The sequence below is a fragment of the Neopelma chrysocephalum genome, unplaced genomic scaffold (genome assembly GCF_003984885.1).
Source record: "Neopelma chrysocephalum unplaced genomic scaffold, ASM398488v2 Primary Assembly neopelma1_97033, whole genome shotgun sequence".
NCBI classification, from domain to species: domain Eukaryota; kingdom Metazoa; phylum Chordata; class Aves; order Passeriformes; family Pipridae; genus Neopelma; species Neopelma chrysocephalum.
In genome coordinates this window covers 1500994-1523454 of record NW_020925675.1, presented here as the reverse complement: position 1 = coordinate 1523454, position 22461 = coordinate 1500994, and the positions used below count along the sequence as shown (strand labels likewise).

At 42.9% G+C, this 22461-nt stretch overlaps 1 protein-coding gene across 1 annotated transcript in view; it reads right to left on the bottom strand.

Moving 5' to 3' along the window:
- The window catches only part of LOC113961062 (SET-binding protein-like), a 451480-nt gene that overhangs the window by 10523 nt on the left and 418496 nt on the right, over window positions 1-22461 (bottom strand). Inside the window, exon 5 of the mRNA XM_027671085.1 lies at window positions 11732-11899. Coding sequence (XP_027526886.1) covers window positions 11732-11899 — 168 coding nt within the window. The remainder of the gene's footprint in view (window positions 1-11731; window positions 11900-22461) is intronic.

Below are 22461 nucleotides of genomic sequence, written 5' to 3'. Positions count from 1 at the left end.
AGTTTCTCTCTCTCATACAATCTTTTTCCAGTCATTTAATTGGTGGCCACCTCAGTCATCCTTCACTCACGCATAACTGGAATGTCTATTATACTTTTACATTTTAATTACACATTTTACATTTTAAGTAGTTATTGACTATGTACTTTTCAGATTGTCATTTTTGGTAGTCACATTTAACAACCGTACCTGGTTTGAAGAGGAATTATTATAAGGAATATAAGGCCTAACAAACTTAAATGACATCTATTCTGAGTTAGCATCTGTTTATGCGCATACATAGTCTCTTTCCCCCTTTTTTTTGTATTTAAAAATATTCATTTGATGTGTAAAATGCTTTCTTGATAATAACTTGTTCTATGAGTGAGTTAGGAACTTCTGCACATCTTTATCTTGTAGTAATTTGATTTTTCTATGTAGCTCAATAAAAACAATGTCATTTGAGTTAAAAGAACATAAGAAAGTAATGCTTGTACACTTTTAATTTCTAACTAAAATGCACTTAAGTTATTTCATAACCTAAATTCCACTGCTATGACTATTATCTGTCATTGATTCAAAGCATTATTGCATCAGAAAACATACCATGCATCTTTATGTTTCCAGACAAATTCACCTGTATTTGTCATTTCTAGTTATATCTCAAAGGTGCACTAAATCTACAGTTTTATGGTTTTAGTTGCATGCTTTGCCTATATGCATGCTGAGATAATAAATATTAAATACAGGAAAGAACATAAGAGAACCAAACTGACATTAGGAATATTCTATGGCAGCTCTGTTATGTTCTGCCAGTTAAAGAACTTGTCAAAAAATTGAGGTAACGACAGTGGCCACACCACTCAGCTGAGAATTGCTCAAAATTCTTGGAAGTCTTCAGAAATTCAAGTACACAAACACCAGCTGCAACTTGTCAGAAATGCCAGAGAAATTAGGTTGGCTGCATTTTATTAGTCTATTAGCTGGCGTTCACACAGCTCCTTGTAAATCCTTTTTCTCACTTGGGGCATATCTACTTGGGAGAACTGAAAATGTTGGTCTAAGGCAAGGCACTTGCAGTACTGGAGCACAAAAACCCCACAGTCACTGTTATTTTCTTGTTGTGGAATGCACTTTGTCACAGCAGTCTGCCAACCCTGAAGGAACTCGGGGCAATTCTTCTCCTTTGCTTCAGTCAGCAAATACTTTCGAATGTTCTCTACAGAAAACTTAATATGAATGCCTTGGGAATCATAAAATGAAATAATTCGACTGGGGATGTTCACAGTAATGAGGGACCAGTGGACTTGCAGGTGAATAGGAATTAACAAGAGAGTCTTTTTGAATAAGTGTACTTTTTTAGTCCATCGTTTTACCTCATTATATCCTTTGGTTATGAGCTGTCTATGAAAAAAGCTGTTAAAGAAATGAACCTTTTCAGGGACTGCATCCATTACGAGTTCACCATACATGTTAATTATCTAGTCATTCAACCAGTTCCGGCCTTCCAGTGTAGCCAAATCATCCATATCTAGTATGAGCTTATTAAAGGAGACCTGGAAATTGCAAGTGGAGGGTTTTGGATGTTTTTCCTGATACTTCATGATTTCCCTGGTGATAAAAGGTTTTCTATGGGAGAAATCTTCATTAAAGACTTCTTTTAATCTTCCCATGACATCTTTTTCACAGAGTGGTATTAAACTGCCATATTTCTTCATAACTTCATCTAGGAATCCACAAAGCCACGTTGTCAACTGCTCATCAGCTACCCGGGAAGTTTTCTGACTGTTCCTTTTGCCTTCCTTCCGAGTTCCTGATTTCAGTCCTGTGCTTTCTGGTGAAGGCTCCTCAAGCGGACTTTTACAGTAAGGGTGATCTAGTAATTTTGAACTAAAAATGTCCAAGGAACCCTCTATTTCCATTTGGCTAGAGCTGTCCTCATTTTGTGTCAGCTCCATGGATAAGGGTCCATCTGCATGATTGGATTAAATATAGTATTGTCTCTTTTACCTTTCTGTTATCAAGTCACTCTCAGCTTGGGATTTGAACAGCATTTCTAATGTAAGGATTCACAGTAATTCATAGGGCAGATTTCTGTCTGTCTAAATACAAAAAAATTAAACTGGAGAACAGTCACATCCTTTCAGACTTAAGCAGTGTCATCCAGCCTCTGAAAGGACGTGATCAGCCAGGATTTATAAACAACTAATTCTGAAGTTTTGCTGATATTATATACTTTTCTGGGACAACATAACATTTTGAGAATATTTGCATGTATTAAGTAATGAAGAGTAGGAATACTTGAAAACTTTAAACACATTACTTAAACAAAATAGTTATAACAGTTTAACTTGTGCAGGTGCGTTTAAGAATTTTAACAACTGTAAACAATTTCCAACGTTAGCAATCTAAATAAAGCCACAGCAAAACTCACTCAGGTTGCTCCAAACCAGGGTTTTGCTTATAGGAGCATACCAGGGGATCAGGGATGCTTCCTGGCAAAGCAGCAACAGTTCTGGTCTACACACCTCTGCTACTTAGCACAGAGACTAGAACAGATGCAGTTTAAGACAATTTTAGATACCTTTAAAATTACGCATATTTGTATTTCACAGAATCTGAGTAAGGTAGAATTTGTCTTTTGAATCCCCAAATATAATAAACCTAAACAAATCAATGCAAGGCTGTAACTAATAGTCAGTTTTGTCCTATTTTAGAGTTTGTTATTGGTACTGTTATCTTTTCTAGCAAAATATCCTTGGGTGAAAGAGCATTTATACCCTTTTGTTTCCCTTTCTTAGAAAACTTCACAGTTCTGAAAGCATTCGAGTTTTTCAGAATGTTTCCTGGTTTTCAGCAACAATTTGCATTAAAAAAAATTGACTAAGAAACAATTTCCACCTCTCAGTCTTTCTGGCATATGCTCTACTGAGAAGAGAACAGAAAAATGAGGGTTATCAGGCAATTCCCTGTATTATCTCTTTAGATTTCATCTCTCCACAAAGGTGGAATTTTCAGGCTAAAACGGTCCATTTTTTCTTTTTTCTCTGGAAAAAATTGCTTTTGTCAAATAAGAAATCTTGGAACTAGGCATTTTACTAAATTAGTCTACCTAAAAACTTTTCTAGCAATCTCTAAAGACTTGTCTGTAAAACACAGAAGCAACGAAAGGGTGTTTGCACGACTGTCTGCATGGAGAGAAAAAAGGGGGGGGAAACGGCACAGCTGTGCTGCCTCCACCGGAGAAAGCTGCTCCCCCCCACACACTTTGAAATTCTTTATCGCAGGCAGCGGGATGGGTTTTTAGACTTCAAAGAAAACCTGTCAGTAGTCACTATAAAAACTTCAAAAACTCTACTTCTCCATTACATTTATGCATGTATCTTAAAACTATTTTGGCTATTTAGATAAACAACTTCAAAAAACAGTTAGTAAGACCATCTTATGAATCTGACTTTCCTCACTCCCCCCCCTTTGACTGCAAGGTAAGATAATTTCTTTCTCCAATCAGAAGGTTGCAAAGTTGCAGCTTCTATAAAGCAGGAGGGTTTTGCTCCCTTTCCAGCTCCGAGAAACTGGTATTTTAAACTTTTCGTGGATTTGGTTGGAGGAAGTTTAAACCTCCCGCTTGGTTGCTAAGCAACAAACTGTCTCTACTGTGTGAATACACTTTATCTCTCCCCCTGATAAGGCTGAATTTTGCAAGGGAGGGTTTTTTACCTCTCTTTTTCTTTTTTCTCCTAGCAAAAACTTTGGTTACTTCTCCACACACACACACACACACACGGTAACATTAGTAACACTATGAGCTCACAACGACACATTGGACAGACAATAGAGTTAACACGAGAGTTAACAGAAATACGGGAAGGCAGCTTTCTAGCCGGTCCCCCCCTCACGCTTTGGAATTTTTCACCACAGGCTTTCACTACAGTAAACTTTATCTGCAAGAACTTTTTAAAACTGTTGCATATCTTATGTGTTTTGCCTTACACACCGTGAAACAGTTAACTAGCACATGAACAAAGAATAGGTAACTCAGGTTGTGAAAAAGAAAGGAAAGGAGGGGGGGTGTGCCTCTTTGCTCTAGCTGCTGCCGACTTTAGGCCCGGTTGCTCGTACAAGGACAGGCTCTGCTCTGTTGTTCCCTGCCTGGCTCCCGCTGAGGTGCCGCAGCACTCGGCTTGGTTTCGCAGCCCCTTTGTTCTCTCTCCAGGTTGTTTCTGCCCTGCTCCATTTGCCTGCACGTCTCGATTTGAATTTCTCTCCTTAGTTGTTTTCTCGGCAGAGTCATCCGGTGGAAAAACTGGATTTTTTTCTGTAGTGGCGGAACTGTGTGTGAGCCGGGATGGAGGGTCCCTCGATCAGAGGGGGAGCCTAGCGGGTTGGGCAGTGAGTCACGGTTTGGTCCCTTCGGCGCAGCAATTGCGTCAGAGTCACCAAATGTCGCTGTTAAGTTGAGATGACCACGGCGACACAGAATCAGTCTTCTTCCAGAAATAGGACAGGAGAAAAGGATCTTTATTGCGACAGGTTACAGACATTTATAGACCTTAACACAACATGCATGTTAACCTGTAATTGGTGCTTTTATGTACACATACTTCAGGATTGGCTGCCAAATAGCAAAGTCATGCTGATACAGCATCTGCATAGTCATGATGACCTGACTAGAGCAAAGTCACCGTGACTTGCAGAAAGTCCAGGATATCCATTTTTGTAATTCCTGTCTTCCATCTTCTTGCTTCCTTCCGACAGACCTGTTGTTAACTCCGACACCCCTTCATTGCAACCAATGGAGGTCTGGTCTGTACAGTTGGTAGAGAATGACCTCCCTTTCTAAAATGGGAACTCAGTGCAATTTAAGGTGACCATGGACATCCTTCTAACACCCTCATACTGGATAAGGAAGGTGCAGGACTCTTGTCCATCCTGCAAATCCAGTGGGTGTCCTAGGCACCCAAGAGGTCTAGGTCTGAGTGTCCTGAGTGGAGTCTGATGGTGAGTAGACAGTGCCTTAGTGGAGCAAAGGTGGGCGTCTGCTTTCTGTCGAATTGCCTAGTTCTCCAAAATTAACTGACATGCAGACAGTTATGGGCAGATATCTACACTTACATGTAAATCTATAAGTTGAACACCATTCTTAGTGTCTTCCTTCACATTGTTTAGATACTTTTTTTTCCCTCATAAAGCTTTGCAAACTGACAGTCTGTTTCCTTTTGGACTGACACTCATTTTCTCATTTAGAAAAAAACCTTCTGTGTTGTTCTACGCTGGCTTACTGCACTAATTTTTCTTTCATAAATGATTTGGGGTGTTTATGACTTTCTCATGATGCTTCTTAGAAGCTCCAAATAATGCTTTTGCTTTCCTTCCTAGCGAGCCTCTGAACTTGCAAGCTCTAGAAAGTATTTGAGTTGTGTTACATAGTCTGCCAATAGTCAGAATGGATGTACTGAATAAGTAATATGCTTTCAAGTCAGGCTTTTTAAAGGACATATTAGGAAACCCAATATTTTTCTAACTATTAAGAGTCAGGGACATCTGATTCTACATTTGGTGTAGAGAGACTATGTGTAAAAGGATCTGATGGATCTGCAGGAGGAAGATTTGATGAGGTGTGCATATGACAAAGTATCAGGGAGATATGCCAAAGTAAATTTGAAGTGAGAGACATTAGGTGCTATCAACTCATCTGGAAGCTCTTGATGAACAATCTTTGATATAAAATATTTTCCTATATTACCATGTGATATACTGCTCTGCTGAAAACCAAAGCAAAATACTAATCTTCATTTTATCCAGACAGACCCTGCCAAACCCCAGACCCAAGTTGGTCTCTGCTGGTTTTAGGCTTTGCTGTTGTTTTCCTGCACGTGTTTTCCTGTTTGCAAATGGAAATCTTGCTTTGGGAGGAAGACTTTCACCTTGTTCTATCTGGTGATGCAGCCTCACCTTGAATATTGTGTGCAGTTTTGGTCACTGCAATATAAGAAAGATATTAAGCTATTAGAGAGTGTCCAAACGAGGGCAACGAAGATGGTGAAGAGCTTTGAGGGGAAGCCGTATGAGGAGCGGCTGAGGTCACTTGATCTGTTCAGCCTGGACATGATGAGACTGAGGGGAGACCTCATTGCAGTCTACAACTTCCTTGTGAAGGGAAGAGGAGGGGCAGACGCTGATCTCTTCTCTGTGGTGACCAATGACAGAACCTGAGGCAACGGCCTGAAGTTCTGCCAGGAGAGGTTTAGGTTGGATATTAGAAAAAGGTTCTTCACCCAGAGGGTGGTTGGGTGCTGGAACAAGCTCCCCAGGGCAGTGGTCACAGCACCAAACCTGAGAGAGTTCAAGAAGCATTTGGACAATACTCTCAGGCACATGGTGTGACTCTTGCAGATGATCCCATGCAGGGTTAAGAGTTGAACTTGATGATCCTTGTGGATCCCTGTGAGATCCTGGATCCGAATGTCACTGAATCATTGAAGTGGGTCGGAACCAACTCACTGTGAGTGCGTGTGTGTGTGCATGTGGGGAAGGGCTGGGCCTAGACCTGCAGATACATGGTAAGGCCTGCACATAAGGTCTATGCTGAGAGTACATGGCAGAGCCGGAAGACCTGCAGCCCATGCAAAGCACATGGCATCACTGAAGGCCGTGTAGACAGGCTGTCAGTCAAGGCAGACCTGCCTGGTAGCCCGCCCACACCACGCCCCTGCAGCCTCTGGTTGGCTATAGCACACCTCACTCTGGCCTGGAAGGTACTGACCGGGTATCCTGCTTGGGAAGGAAAACTGAACTCTATAAATAAATGAGATGCCATGTGAGGTTCGTCTCTCTCTTCTTCCTCTCCAGCTGGCACCATGTGAAACATCGAATCTTGTTGGTAACTATTCTCCTCTCCTTTCTCTCTCTCCTTCTCTCTTATCTTTCTTTACCCCTTTTAATCTGTTTTCTTCTGTTACTCTTTTCCTTCTCTTGTGGGTAACTTAAAACCAATGAATTGTGTTTTACTAAAGCTAATATATTGACTGTTTTTAGTGGGTGTTTTCTGTGGAATGGGTTTTTTTGTGCTGAATGTTTTAGTGAAATGCCTTTTCTTGGTTGTATTTTACTCTTGTAAAACCCTTTTGCCAAAATATCTTATTTTTCTCACTAAATTTAAAGAATTTCTCTTAGACAAGAGTGTGAGACTCTTTCTCCAGATGCTAATTAGAGCTTAAAAACCAAAAGGCTTTTTAAAAGTCTTAAATAAAATGTAACCACTCTGGGCAACATATAGTTTACATCCGGAGTGTAACAATCTCTTCCAACTCAGTATATTCTGTGATTCTGTGAATTCATTTAGAAGGGGTTGAAGAGGACGTGGGGAATAGTTACACTATGTCTACATGCAGGCATATGAAGAAGAGAATATGCTCCTACAGAGATGATACAATACGTGACAACCTCCAGGTGCTAGGGATGCATGGCGGGACACTTTTTTGCCTTCGCTCAGTTATTTCTCTACACCTCCCCAGGTTGCATGCCTCCACGAAGAGCTGAAACTATTTGGCAAAATCTAGCCCAAAATGAAGAGAAACTAGAAATACTTGATGCAGTACAGGCGCTTGTACTTTTCCTTTGTCCTTTTCCCACTCTCAAAACAACCTCACCTAGCTGCCCCAAACAAGCAAGAACCAATGTTAGTTTTAAAACACAGCTTTACACATGTAAAATAAGGCACATGGAGGCCCAGTGTTTCTCCCTTCCCTTGGGTACACAGATGCAGTGAGGCTCTGTCTTGCAGACAAAGACAAATTGAAATGGCAGCAAGCCATGCCGGGAAGTCACACAGGATTGATATGATGCTGGAAATACCTTCTGAGGCAAAGAGAGAAATCTCTACCAAAAATATACATTTCCAAGGTGTGTTGAGTCTGGCTGAGCTGGAGTTCATTTCCCCATAGCAGCCCTCACAGTGCTGTACTTTGCATTGGTAGCTAGAAAGGGGTTGATAACACACCAGTGTTTTGGCTACTGCTGAGCACAGCATCAGCACTGTAACATTCCTTCCCCAGTCGAGGGCAAGATTCTGAGAGGGAATACAAGGAGGCCAGCTGACCCAAACTAACCAAAGAGATAGTCCATACTGTGCTGGTTTAAAGGTAAACTGGCAGGAGAAATGAACCCAACTCCAAAGAGATTATAAGTCAGAATAACAATTTAATAAAAATAATACCATAAATACAATTATATGGACAAACAATTGGTTTAACCCACAAAACCCAGATGTATAATCCAGCACCCTGGGGCACGAACAGAGTGGTGTTTGTTGACCCCTGTGCTAAGCCCAACGTGGTCCCCAAGTCCAGAGTAAAAGGAGAGGGAAAACCTGTTGGTGAGAGTGCTGGTCACAGTCTGGTCGAGGGTGGTGATCACAGTCCAGTCGAGAGTGCTGTCGCAGTCTGGTCGAGGGTGGTGATCTCAGTCTGGTTGAAAGTGGTGGTCACAGTCCGGTCGAGAGCAGTGGTTGCAGTCCAGTCGAGGTTCTGGTCCTCTGGATCCAACGAATGGTACCAGAAGTCCCAAGACCCCAAGATTATATACACTCAGGTTCAGGCAGGAATGCCCGGTACCTCCCTCAGGGTGGGGAGTTCCACAATGGGTGATTGTGAGTCGTGGGTGTGAGGACAGGAGCATCCTCCTATCTCACAGGCCTCTTAACACCCAGCTTATAGCCTGCGGGGGTCAGGTGTGCTCTGGGCAGCTGCTGCAAATGGTCTATTGTTAACAGTTTCTGGGAAATGGCATGGAGGGTGTAGAATACACAGTTTGGGTTACACCTACACACTGATGAACTGATCCCAGCTGTTCTAACTAGGACACATACCATATGACATCATCTCAGATATAAAAGCTAAGGAAAGGAGCAGGAATGGGGCATTTGTGGTTTCCAATGGCTGCCTGCTAAGAAACCATTACGAGTTGCTGAAGCCCTGCTTCTCGGGACGTGACTGGTCATCACTCACTGATGGGAAGTAGAGAATAAACCTTGTTATTTTCCACTTTGCTTTTGGGCACGCAAGCTTCCGCTTTTGCTTTAGTAAACTGCCTTATCTCAACCCACGAGTTGTTTTCCATCTTATTCTCTCTCCCCCTTGTCCGGCTGGGAAGAGGAGTGATAGAGCAGCTTGGTGGGCACCTAGCATCCAGCCACTACACAAGGGTAGCTTAGGATGGAGGACCCACTCCAGTACTGTGGTGTTGAACAAGGAGTCAAGTCCAGGTAGATCAGACCCCTTGGAAGTTCGCCATTGGTCCCTGTGCTGGTTTAAAAGTTAACCAGCAGGGGAAATGAACTCAACTCAAAAGAGAGATTATAAGTCAGAATAACAATTTATTAAAATAATACAATAAGTACGATTATACAGACAGACAATTGGTTTTAACCCACAAAACCTAAATGTGCAACCCAGCACCCTGGGGCATGAACAAAAGTGGTGTTCCTTGCCCCCCCCCCCCGAGTCCAAAGTAAAGGGAGAGGGGAAAAAACCTGCTGGTGGGAGAGCTGTTGCAGTCTGGTTAAAAAAGTGGTGATTGCAGTACAGTCGAGGGTGGTGGTCTCAGTCTGGTTGAGAGCAGTGAGCTGCAGTCTGGTTGAGAGAGGTGAGCTGCAGTCTTCCTCTGGATTCCACGAGTGGTAAAAAGGTTCCAAAACCCCAAGTTTATATATTCTCCAGTTCAGGCAGGAATGCTCAGTCCTTCCCTCAGAGTGGGGAATTCCATAAAAGGGCATGAGGACAGGAACATCTTCCTATCTCGCAGGCCTCTTAACGCCTAGTTTATAGCCTGAGGAGTCAGGCTGCTCTGGGCAGAGGGTGTAAATGCTCTATTGATAACAGTTTCTGGGAAATGGCATGGAAGGCTATAGAATACACAGGTTTGGGTTACACCCATCCAGTGATGAATTGGTCCCAGCTGCTCTAACTAGGACAGTCCCCTAACTTTATTCTGGATGGGTTTTTTATAGGTGAAGCTCTAAAATTCTTCTTACTGCCTGTCATTCTCCATCCCTTCAGAGTTGCCTGAGGCTACTTGCAAGAATGTGGCACAGAGAAGACTGTTTGCTCAACAGCTGGGCTCAGTTTGTCGACTTGGTTAGAATTGAGGAATTTTCAAAGAGCTCCCTATTAATTACAGGAAACCCATGGGTACTGTTCTGTTTTCCCATTAACACAGTTTCTTTCAGTTTTCAACTAAATTATTTCAACATCTGGGCTACAGATAAACCAACAATTTAATTTGACTTCTGAGAATGGAAAGAATGAACTATGCAGTCAAGCATACACTTTCTTCTTGAAACTGATCATAAAATATTTGTGGGCTTTTGTTTTCTGCTGCTTTAAAAATCTGTCCTTAGTTTATATATAGGAAAGTATTAAAGACTAAATAGACAATCCTGATTTTTTAATATAATCTTTATAGAGGCTATTTTACAGCATGAAACCCTTGTTTTCAATATTTATTCAGGAAATGATAGGGAAATCAGAAGGAGTTCACAGAAAAAGCACTTTCAATTGAACAATTAAATACATAATCATTCCATAATAGTGATACAAATACGTTTTTTGTGAATGTGGAATCAAAGGTTTGACAAGACCATGAAACTCCTAATCGCTGCATGTAGGGTAATATACTGTGGGTTCCCCATTCACTGGAAATTAAGACAATGCAAGATTAACTTCTTTATCCATGCCCAAGAAAAGGCATGATGATGCCTGAATGATTTGTCTCGATTTCTGACTGTATAAAGCTATCACCTGTAAGGATAGATTACCCTTTCTGGAAGATTTCATTATGAGGAGATAGAGTTATTCACTTAAGAAAGCTTTCCTGCCTAAACGAAGTATCTTTCTCAAAGACAATTTTGGATGTTTTCTCCTCCTGCATTCCAGAGAGGCGCTCTCTGGTATGAGGAGAGAGATAAACACTCACAGACATGTTATGGGCCTCCATGGCGGGGAGGACCAGCGATGACAAAGCCCTGAGCAGAATAGGGGACGTCTTTCTCAGGTCCAGTGTTTGGAGCGCTGTTAGAATAATTTTCTTGTAAGTCTAGTGTACTCAACTGCAGAAATAAATTTTCCTGCAATCCTTCCACTGCCTGGCATTTTGGGGGTACCTACGTGTTATCTTACCTCACATCACCTTTCTGATATGATTCAAAATAAGATGAGATAAAATGAGATAAAATATAAGTTGATTGAAAATCATGCTATTCTTACTTACTTATTATGATATATTTTAAATCACTGTTCATTGCCCCAAACAATTTTGCATTTGCAAGAAAGAATAGTATGTTAAAATCACTGAAGTATGCAGAAAGAAATCTCAACTGTTCCTTAGCTATTCGCTGTGTATTCTGCATATTCATGCTACAGGGATGGGAGCATTCAAATAAATGAACAGCGGGTCTGAGAAAGGAACCCAAGAGTCTTACTTCAGAGTCCCCTGCTAGAACATACGGGCTGGTGCTATTTGTGTCCTCATTATTGCAACAGCGTGGTATAAGAAAAAAGTAGATTTGATATGCAAAGTTACGATCACTGTAAGAAAGCATTAGAAAAATTACAGCCTGATTATCACATTAGATAAGCACATTTGCAGCTACTTCTCCAGTCATGAAGAGCAGTACAAGCACATATTGTGCAGTGCAATGCCAGAAAGAAAAAGATGGGGAAGAAATAGAGTGGATGGAGGGAAAAAACATTACCTGCTTCAGATGTTGCTGATGATGAAGGTAGGAGAGAGAATACTGGAGTCGGCATTGTAACACTGTCAACAGCTGCTGGTTTCCTTCTGGTCATCACTTTGCAGGCAGAACTTTCCATTTTACCATGAAGTAAAGTCTGGTCTGCTTTTATGTGGGGGCCTGCAATTCCTGGGGAAGGAAACAAAATGTGGATGAATATTGATAAAGTAACGTCTGGGGAATATGTGGAAAAGAGTAGTCAGATGCTGTCCTCGCTACGCCAGTATATTTCCATATTTCTCTGTGTATGAACCAGTCTTGATACTGTAGCAGGATGCTCTGCCTGGAATGGGGTAAAGTGACTCAAACAATACCCTATTTGCAAAGCTACCAGTGGTAAATGATGAAGGGGGCGTCATGCTGCTTTTGGTGTTCAATAATGCTGAAACATGTCTGATTCATTAATCATAGAATCATAGAATATGCTGAGTTGGAAGGGACCCAGAAGGATCATCAAGTCCAACTCCTGGCCCCGCACACCCCAAGAATCACACCATGTGCCTGAGAGCATTGTTCAAATTTTTCTTGAACTGTGCCAGTCTTGGTGCTGTAACCACTTCCCTGAGGAGCCTGTTCCAGTGCTCAACCACTCTCTGGGTGAAAAACCTTTTCCTGATATCCAACCTAAACTTCCCCTGACTCAGCTTCATGCTGTTTCCTCAACTCCTGTCACTGGTCATGAGAGTGAAGAGATCGGTACTTGCCCCTCCGCTTCTCCTCATGAGAATGTTGAAGACTGCAATGAGGTCTCCCCTCAGTCTCCTCCTGGCTGAACAAACCAAGTGACATCAGCTGCTCCTCAAAAGGCTTCCCCTCCATCCTCGTGGCCCTCCTTTGGATGGTCTCTGATAGCTTAATGTCTTTTTAAATTGTGGTGCCCAAAACTGCACACAGTATTCAAGGTGAGGCTGCACCAGTGAAGAGTAGAGCGGGATACTCACCTTCTTTGACTAGCTGGAGATGCTGTGCCTGATGCACCCCAGGACAGGGTTGGCCCTCCTTGCTGCCAGGGTACTGCTGAGTCATATTCAACTTGCCATCAACCAGGACCCCCAGGTCCCTTTCCACAGCACTGTTCTCCAACCTCTCATTATCTAGTCTATACACACAACCAGGATTGCCCTGTCCTAGGTGCAGAATCAAGCACTTTTCCTTGTTAAACTTCATATGGCTGGTGATTTCCCATCTCTCTAATTTGTTGAGGTCTCTTTGCAGGCCCTGTCTGCCCTCGAGGGAGTTGACAGCTCCTCCCAATTTAGTGTCATTGTCAAACTTGTTTAGTATTCCTTCAAGTCCTGCATCCAAGTCGTTAATAAAGATGTTGAAGAGAACTGGTCTGAGGATGGAGCCCTGCAGAACCCCACTAGTGACTGGATACCAGCCTGATATTACCCCATTCACTATAACTCTTTGTGCCCAACCTGTGAGCCAGTTGATCACCCATTGCATAACATGGTTATCCAGCTGTATGCTGGACATTTTGTCCAGAAAGATTCTGTGCGAGACAGTATCAAAAGCTTTGCCGAAGTCCAAAAAGATGACATCAACTGGCTTCCCTTGATCAACTAGATGGGTTACCTTGTCATAGAAGGAAATCAGGTTCAACAAGCAGGACTTTCCTCTCATGAAGCTGTGCTGCCTGTGACCGATGACTGCATTGTCCTCCAGGTGTTTTTCAATACCTTCCAGAATAATCTTCTCTATAACTTTACCAGGCACTGAAGTGAGACTGACAGGCCTGTAGTTTCCAAGGTTGTCCTTCTTGCCCTTCTTGAAAATCGGGACAACATTCACCAGCTTCCAGTCAGCTGGCACCTTTCCGGATTCCCAAGACTGCTTGAAAATCATTGAGAGAGGCTTTGCAATGACCTCAGCTAGCTCCTTGAGGATAACAAGTCAAACATCCTGATAGTGAGATGAAGATGTGGTAGACCTGGTAAAGTACCTGGATAAAGGAACAAACAACTGATACTACTGATAACTTATCTAAAGCTGCTGAGTTGACACAGCTGGCCTGGAGACATCTGACTGACAGTCAATCACTTTATACTATAAAAGCTCAGTCCCACATTTAAATGGCAGGGTCTTCTAACATATCCCTTCTTGGAGTCTATGTGTGGAGATTCCTCCCTTGAGTAGGGGTGCCCCTCAAGGTTACTCCTCAAGGCTGAGCGAAAGAGATTTGCCCACAGCCGTTGGTATGGGTGAGTAACATCAATCTCTACTTAATAATTGTTTTTGCTAGCTTTAGTACAATTGCTTTAATACATTTCCTTGAATATTTATTCATAGTGCACTATATTATAATAGTTGTTATAGTTCCTATACTGTGTAGTACGTAATTCTGATTAAGTTCTTTTGTCTAATCATTATCATAATAAATCATATTTATATATCTATATGAATATATCTGGTTTGCCATCCTTAATCCTGCAGGACAAAGTTTTATAAAGGTTCAATTAGACCTGTATAATCCTTTAAACATAAACCTTTGACAAAGCCTGGGGCTAAGAGTGGATCCAGCTGCACAGAGACTCCTCTCTGAGAAGGGGTTTAGAAAGCAAGGGCATCCTTTCTGCACCTTGTGACTCAACGGGAGGGCTTCTCTAATAAGCTTTGTCTGAAGCTCCCACTCTGCCCACAACAGATACTAGCAAGGATCATCACTGTTATTTGTTTTTTGATAATTTTGCTGAAGGATGTGCCATCACCAATCTCTATAAACAATGGTAAACCAACATCATAATTCCACATTACTACTTTTTCTTCTCCAAGAAAGCACACACCCTGATACATGTATGTCATGGTTAAAGTAGGTTTTGTTTTCTATCCCCTTTTTCCAACACTGTTTTAAGAGCCAACCCCTCACCACAGCCAGGCATGGTGGTGCGCGCCTGTAGTTCCAGATGCCAGGGCGGAAGTGGAACTCTCTCCATCTTGTTTGGAACCACACTTTTCTTGCTGGTAAGGCTGAGAGAGAGGGAGAGAGAGACATGGGTTGCCTCAGCTGCTCAATTTGGGAAGTCTTACTACTGAGAACTCTTGGACTGGTACCGAGAAAGTGGCTGCTGCTGTCTTGCATCTCGGGAGTTGCGAGAAGTCGTAACTGTTACCGAAACTGGCAAAACTGTAACTGTTGCCAGGCTTGTGGGAGGGAGATCAGAGCCACCTCCTAGGAGGCCCCCACTACAGCCGTTTCTCTGCTAGCTGTGCTCGGGAACAGCACAGCCACAGCCCCTGCATCAGAACCACTGTGGCAGCTGGGCAGAGTGCGGCTCAGCAGAGCTGGGGCTGTGGCCACCGCAGGAAGAGAGAAAACAAAAGTAAAACTAACTCTGCAGCTGCCACCACCCCACAAATCCTGCTCCATGAAATCTTGCTGCGGAGTCCCAGCCAAGAGGAAGCCGCCTGGAGCTGTCTGCTGTTCTAGGGCTTTTGCCCCACTGTTTGTCATTTCTGCAGTCCCTGCTGCTGTCCTGCCTCCTGGGAGCCAAGCTGGACTTGAGCTTAGCTGGATGATGTGAACTGAGCAGTTTAATAGTATAACTTTTTGTGAACAAACAATTTTTCCTAGGTTTTGCTTTTGTTCCTGGAATTTGGGGGGGGGGGCACAGGGAGACTAGAGGTGATTTCTGTCTATTATTGGCTTAAACCATTCTGTTTGTATTGTTGTTGTTGCTGCTATACTTCTTGCCAGTAAACTGTTATTTTTTCACTTATATCTCCTCGTATTTGGTCTCTCTGTATTGGTGAAAAGGGGAGGGGGCTCATTTTTTGGAGTCTCTGCCCCAGCATTTGTCTTAAAACCAAGACAATGTATAAAGACAGACATGCTTTGTAGCAGTTCATATTACAGGAAGAACGTAGCAAAGCATTTTGGGACGTAGTCTTTGGTACTCTATCACACATGCCCAGTGGAATGCTTTAATGTCATTGGTTAAGAGATCATGTGTCATGATTCGAACATTGTATTTAAGCTGGTGTTCTTTGTAATAAACTTAATTCAGACTGCGTCCACGTGTAGTTTGGATTCGTGCAAGAACAAGTACCTCAAATGGCCCCCGCATCGGGACGTTCAACAGGCATTGGAAACCAGGAGCATTAGGCTGAGGGATGCCTGCCGGTGGTACTCCATCTCGATAGAATCAAAAGGAAAAAGGAAGAATTCAGCGCGCGCGGTTACCTCTGCAAAACAGGACAAAAAAGGAAGAAAAAGGACGAAAAAGGACAAAAGAAGAAAACTACAGCTTCAGCAAACAGAGGTAACCTAAATCTGTTGAGATGGGAGGGTGGTTAACCCGAGAGGAGAGGATATCTCCAGAAATTAAACAGACAGCTGAAGCAATTAGCCGCTTTTTACAAACGCAGAACAGAAACGCAGAAGAAATTAAATTGTGGGAACTATTATATTGGATCTCCATGCATGAACCGGGACTTCAATTACCTGGAACTCACCAAATATTATCTTGGAGAAAAATTGGAAACAGACTAATTGAAAAAAACAGTTCAGGAGATATAGAGGCGCTTAAAAATCTAGCTGCATGGAAAGAAATTATGATCGCCTTAAATGCTTACTACAGAAATGCAAACACAGACGGCACAATGGACTCCTTTCCCCCTAGTCCCCCTGCAGCCCCTGCCCCCCCCGAACACGTGGCGCGAGGGTGATGGTGTGGAGGGGTATCTCACAAGGGGGGAAGAGATGGGGGGGGGAGGGAGCTCAAGGGGGAGTCGGTGCGGAGGCAGCGTGTGGTGTGGAGATGCATGGCGCTGGGTTTGCGGCGGAGCCACGTGCCGCGTTCCCCGGTGCCCCCCCAACCGCCACGGCTGCCGTGTGGCCGCCCGCCAGGGCGGCCGCGGAGCCATGCGTGGCGTTTGCTGCTGGCGGCGCATGGCCCAGGGCCGCCGGAGTCGCGGCGGTGGCTGTACAGCCAGCCGTGCCGATGACCGCCGGGGCTGCAACGGAGCCATTTGCAGCGGGACAGCCACGTCCACTCGCTGCGGCTCCGCTGCAGGTGGCCCCAGGCGCTGCGCCGCCTGGCTTGGCGATTAATGAGGTGTTGCCTTGCACGCATCGCATGGGATCGGCGGCGAGGGCTTCGGTTGCGGCGTGCGCCGGTGCCAGCGCCGCCCCGTTCATCGCGGCTGCTGCACCGGCGGCGGCCACACCGCTGCCGGACGGGGCAGCAGCGGGGCTGCATGCCGCTGCCGTGAGCCCGGTAGCGCCGCTGCCGAGCGGAGCAGCAGCGGCGGGGCTGCGCGCCGCATACACCGGCGCCACTGGGGCTGCGGCGGAGGGGCAGCAGACGGGCTGCTGTCACGGAGGCAGGGGGAATCCGCTGGCTCCTTTTGGCTGCGCAGCAGCTGCGGGACCGCCGCAAGGCGAACACGCGGCAGGATGGATGCAGCCATATTGCTCCTGCCGCGGGGCCGCACCGCCACCCCCGCCGGGCTCGGAGCAGCTTCTGCGCCGGAGACAACCTGATGGACGAGGAAGAAGAGGACTCAACTACCCAGAAGCCCCAGTCAAGCTGCGACAGCTCAGACTCAGTGGGACGGGACAGGCAGCTTCAAATTCCACAGCAGGGGGGACGCGATCGGCATGGCTGCCGCTACTGCTCCAGGCCGAGGACGAGAGTATGATCTGGGAGAGCGCATGGAACATGTACCTGCCCAAGCCAAGACTGTCAGTGGAATCAAAACTGCTAGTGCTGAGGCGGACAGTGTATATTTTGGCTACGCTATTGACGCTGACAGCGCTCGGTTTTGTGCTGCGGGAATTTCAGCTGGGACATTACAAACAACTCACCAGCACAGTCAACACAGCTAGCAATACAAAGGTAACGCTGCAAAGCACAGCAAACATACAGCTATCGGCTGCTATATTTAGCTCTTTAAGTCACAAAAAAGCAGCCTTACTAATTGGCAAGTTATCTGCTACTTTAAAAAGTTCTTTTGTGTTGCCGGGGGAAAGAGTAGAGATACTGGAGGGGGGCCCTGAACCAAGTGTTTACTTCTCACTATTTTAAAATGCTGTTTACCAATATGCAGTACACAGTATGGAGAACCAAACTGAAACAATTAGCAAAGAAACAACCGATTACAAATTCAGCTGCAAAAACACATAACCTTTTATAAGCAACTACTGCAAATGCTTTGATGAGGCAAAATAAACAAGTTTCTCACACAATACAAGCCCAAAGATGCCCCACTGGGCTGCAACAAACAACACAGATAGACGTACACACCTTTAAATCCATTCAGGACACAAACGCACATAAATTGCCTTTTACCCAAATTAAGCAACTAGAATGGGAGGCAAAGACAGAAATATCATACATTTTTAACAGCAGAACAGACGTAACAATTATATCTGCCTCACAATGGCCCTTAAAAAACACACAAACCTGTTAAGCAAATATTCCTAAACTGACACCCCCGAAACAAAACAAAGACATCATAACCATCGTTAGCCCAAACAATAACCCTGTCCCTGACTCTGTAGAGCAGAGACTACTTCAGTCAAGGGGAGAGTCAATTCACAGCAGATTTTTCCTAAAAGCAACTCTATTGCAGTTAAATCCACAAGTAACCCAAGAAACAGATAGCCCTAAATGGGTAAAACAATGGCCTTTCCTTAGGACAGAGCTGCTGCATTTACATCCACTAATGGAAGAACAACTAAACACAGCCTCTCTGTTAACAAAAAACCTTTCACAAAACTATCAGTCTCTCAAAGCTAGGGAAGAATGGATTTTCATATTTTTTGCCCCTGTCTCAGAGTGGGAAAAGAATGGAGCTTTCAAAAACCAGGATTTTACAACCTACTTTTTTGTTAAAGAAAAAGGTAAAAAACACTTCTTGCAAAATTGCATTTACAAAGGAAGACATAACATGTTACCCCTCAAACATAATAGCAATAGTTTGTTGCCTAGTAACTGGGTGGAGACAGATTTTATCGTCTCCTGCCCTATCCCTGTTCCTGTCAAAACTTTCCTACTAACTTTTTAGTTAGAGAAAGAAGTAATTTTACCTTTTGGTGAAGGGGAAAGCGAACAAACTTCTCTCATCCCCCTCCCTCAGAATCTCCCTACCTACATGATATGGGGGAGGGAAAACAAAGGACCTGGCTGAACTGCCCCTACGCAGCCCGGCTCTGTAGCCACAGTGTCTTACTCCTGCTTTTTCTTTAGTTCCCCAATAGCTTTGTGTGAATTGTTAAAGATAAAAGTAGTTAAAAGTTGTTAAAGTTATTAGATTCTCAAATACATCCACATACATGCAATTATTGTAGCAATGTTATTCAAATAACGAGTTTAGAATTTTAAACATCCTCACTGTTAATTAATACATCCAAGCATTCTCAAAATATTTCTTATCATAGAAAAGTATACATAATGTCAGCAAAAATGCAAAAATAGCAAAAATAGTAAATCCCAACTACCTAAGACACTAAATTAAAACTGATTATGATTGCCCTAACCAATATCATTCAAGAAATGAGTGCAAAACACTCCAGAAAAAACACAACGAACCCAACCATAGAACAAATCTCTGATAGAAAGAGGATTACACAAAAAAAGAATCATCCTAAACCTTCAACTTTGAACTAAAACACCCTAAACCACGAAATAACTTGCTGCAATTGCTTCAAACTATCCACCAACTTTAACCAATTCTGGACAATAACTACAGAAAAACTGCAAATTTACATGACCCTCACACGGATTCCTACACATTTTCCATTGCAAACTAACTGAACTGTTATTAACATGTTTGCTAAGATTGGTTTTAAAGGTGAAAAACAACTACAAGAGATGAACGAACAAGAACCTGGACATTATCTGCGAGCCAAAACCCAAAGTCAACATAAGCTGATTTCCCACCAAGGACACTAAATTTCAAGCTAAGTGAACAGACTGTAATAACCTGTCTATTCTAAACACAGACTATAATCAAAAATTGAAAAATTTACCTTCAATAGCTGTGCTTTACTACCATTCACAGATCACTCATATAACTAAATTTAACCATATAAAAAATATACATATCACCACACTCACCCACAAGACTAACAATAGTAAAAAGAACATGCCACACATTAAGAAACATACCATAAAAACAACAAAAAAGGGGGAAGGAGATATGCGTCTCTTCTCTATATGTGTAAATCTACATTAACTCTTCTTCAAAACAGGAACAATCACAAAGAAACAATAATTGATACAACATAACCAGAAGAAACATACAAACAGTAACCAATACCAAACCCAAACTACGTGATTTAAATAGAGACACAATAAAAGGTTTAAGTATGTATGTGTAAAGAGAGAATGAGAAGGTGGCCACCTAAGTATGAATGAGAAAGTTTTGTGGAGATATGTATGTGTGTGAACTCGAATACACTTTATGGCAAAGATGCCTTAAACAAACATACAAACACTACCTCAATCACAGCAAATACAATCAAACACAACATCCATAACCTAACACATTTCCCCTTAAAATAAAGGTGATGCCTTTACCCAATTACACAAAATCACCCTCAGATAAAAAGTCTTACACATCTATAAACCCTGAATAATTGAAGGTTTTGAATATTGCACAAACTAATAAAGTTATTAACAGTTTTAATAAAGGCCTTACCACAATAGGCCCTGGTTTTTATAAATGATTAGGATAAGTTTGTTTATGTTAAAAAATGTTAAAGAATTATACTGTTTTATAACTTGTTAATTATAATAAGGAAAGGGGAAATGTAGCAGTTCATATTGCAGGAAGAACGTAGCAAAGCATTTTGGGACCTGTAGTCTTTGGTACTCTATCACATGTACCCAATGGAATGCTTTAATGTCATTGGTTAAGAGATCACGTCATGATTCGGACATTGTATTTAAGCTGGTGTTCTTTGTAATAAACTTAATTCAGACTGCATCCACGTTGTGATAGTTTTCACCCTAGGCCTTCCTGGAGACCAGCTTGTAACCAGGAAGGAACTAGGAAAGTGACAAAGGAAGTATTCCATGCTATTCCTTTACGTAACCTGGGGTACAAATAAGGCATAGATAAGAGAGCTCGCTCTCTTCTCTTCCGGCGAGGTTCGAGAACGGTGGGTCCCTGCCTTGGTCTTGCTTATCTGGAGCTGAGGCCTACAGTGACTGCTGTTGTCTGCCACGCGTGAGGGGAGAGTGCTGGGCCGCGTCCAGCTGTCCTGCTTCTCTCAAGGGAAGTGGTGAGATTTTGCCAGTTCTTCAGTTTGCTGGTTACCGGGTTTTTAGATCGTGTAGACCTGTTTTGTTTTTGTCCCTTTTCGTCCTATTTTGTCCTTTTTCCCTTCTCCCTTCCCCTCTTCCCTTTGGGGAAGCTATTTAGGGTTTCTGGGGTTATAGATATATAATATTCTCACTGTATATATCTGTTTTATATGTAAAATATATTTTTGCTATAGCTTTGACTTTTTTTCCTCCCCTCTCTTGGAAGCAAGGCTCTGTTGGCGAGTGTTGGAGATTTGGTGGGAAGCCAGCTCCAAACTTGCACACACGTGTAGTTTGGATTCATGCAAGAACAAGTACCTCACTGCTTCATATCTCTTATTTAGTGGAACTGTGGTTTTGTTATTCCCTAGGTAGTTTATTCTCTACACATTCTTACATACTTCTCTTCTATAATGACCTGACTTAGTGGGTGTTTCATCTGAGTAAGGAGCAGGCATCAAGAACAGCCTCAATATGTAATTCCTTGTCTAAAGCACATTGCACTTATTTTTTAGGAATTCCCTTCTATCCTAGTTTTCTCACAGTTGTTGAGAGGGTAGTGGAGCCTAGAGCCGTGTGGGTGTGTCTAGGTTGCTTTTCTATACCACCCATGTCATCACTGGGGGATGTGGTTTCAGGGGGAAAAAAAAGGTGAACACACAGCAGAAGTGGCACCATTTTGTTCCTTTCTTTCCAGGCAGAGCAGAGCGGTCAATGCAGTCCAGGTGTGGGTGGTGTGGTCTGGGCGGAGAGAAGCAGTGTGGACAATCTGGCTTGGGGGGTTTATCCATCATTGTTTTTTCCTTTGTCTTGGGAGGCCACATGGCTCTGGCTGCATTAATGTCCACCACTTTGTTTTGGCAGCCACACAGAGCTGGGTCAGGGTGATGAGCACCTTTTTGTATGTAAATCACCCTCTCTTTTGTATACTTTTGTAATTAATATTGTTGCTTTTACTGTTCCTTTCTTGTCTCATTGCTCTTTTCAAGTAAATTGTTCCTTTCTCAACTCAGAAACTTTGCTTTTTGTCTCCTCACTGTAGAGGGTGAAGGGAGGGGAGCAGCTGAGTAGGGTTTAATTTCCAGCTGAGTTTAAACCACAACAACTTCCTAATGAAAATTTACCTTACAACTCATCAAAGAGATGAGAATTTTTTTTAAAAAAGAGCTTTGTCATACATTTTTCTACCTAGAGATTACAATGAAGAATAAATGAGTGGTAGAAATATACCAAAGAGGTCAAATATTGCAGAACAATAAAAGCTATGTGCTCAGGGCTGGTAGATTCCTCCCTTAACAATGTTTCTCAGACTCTTATAGTTTGTACCCATTTTGTTTGCTTGTAAATGTGACAAATTTGAACAGCTGGGATTGAAATTTTACTTATTAGGTCTCTGCCTAATACACCTGAATGTGTATTCACCCATTTATATGTAAT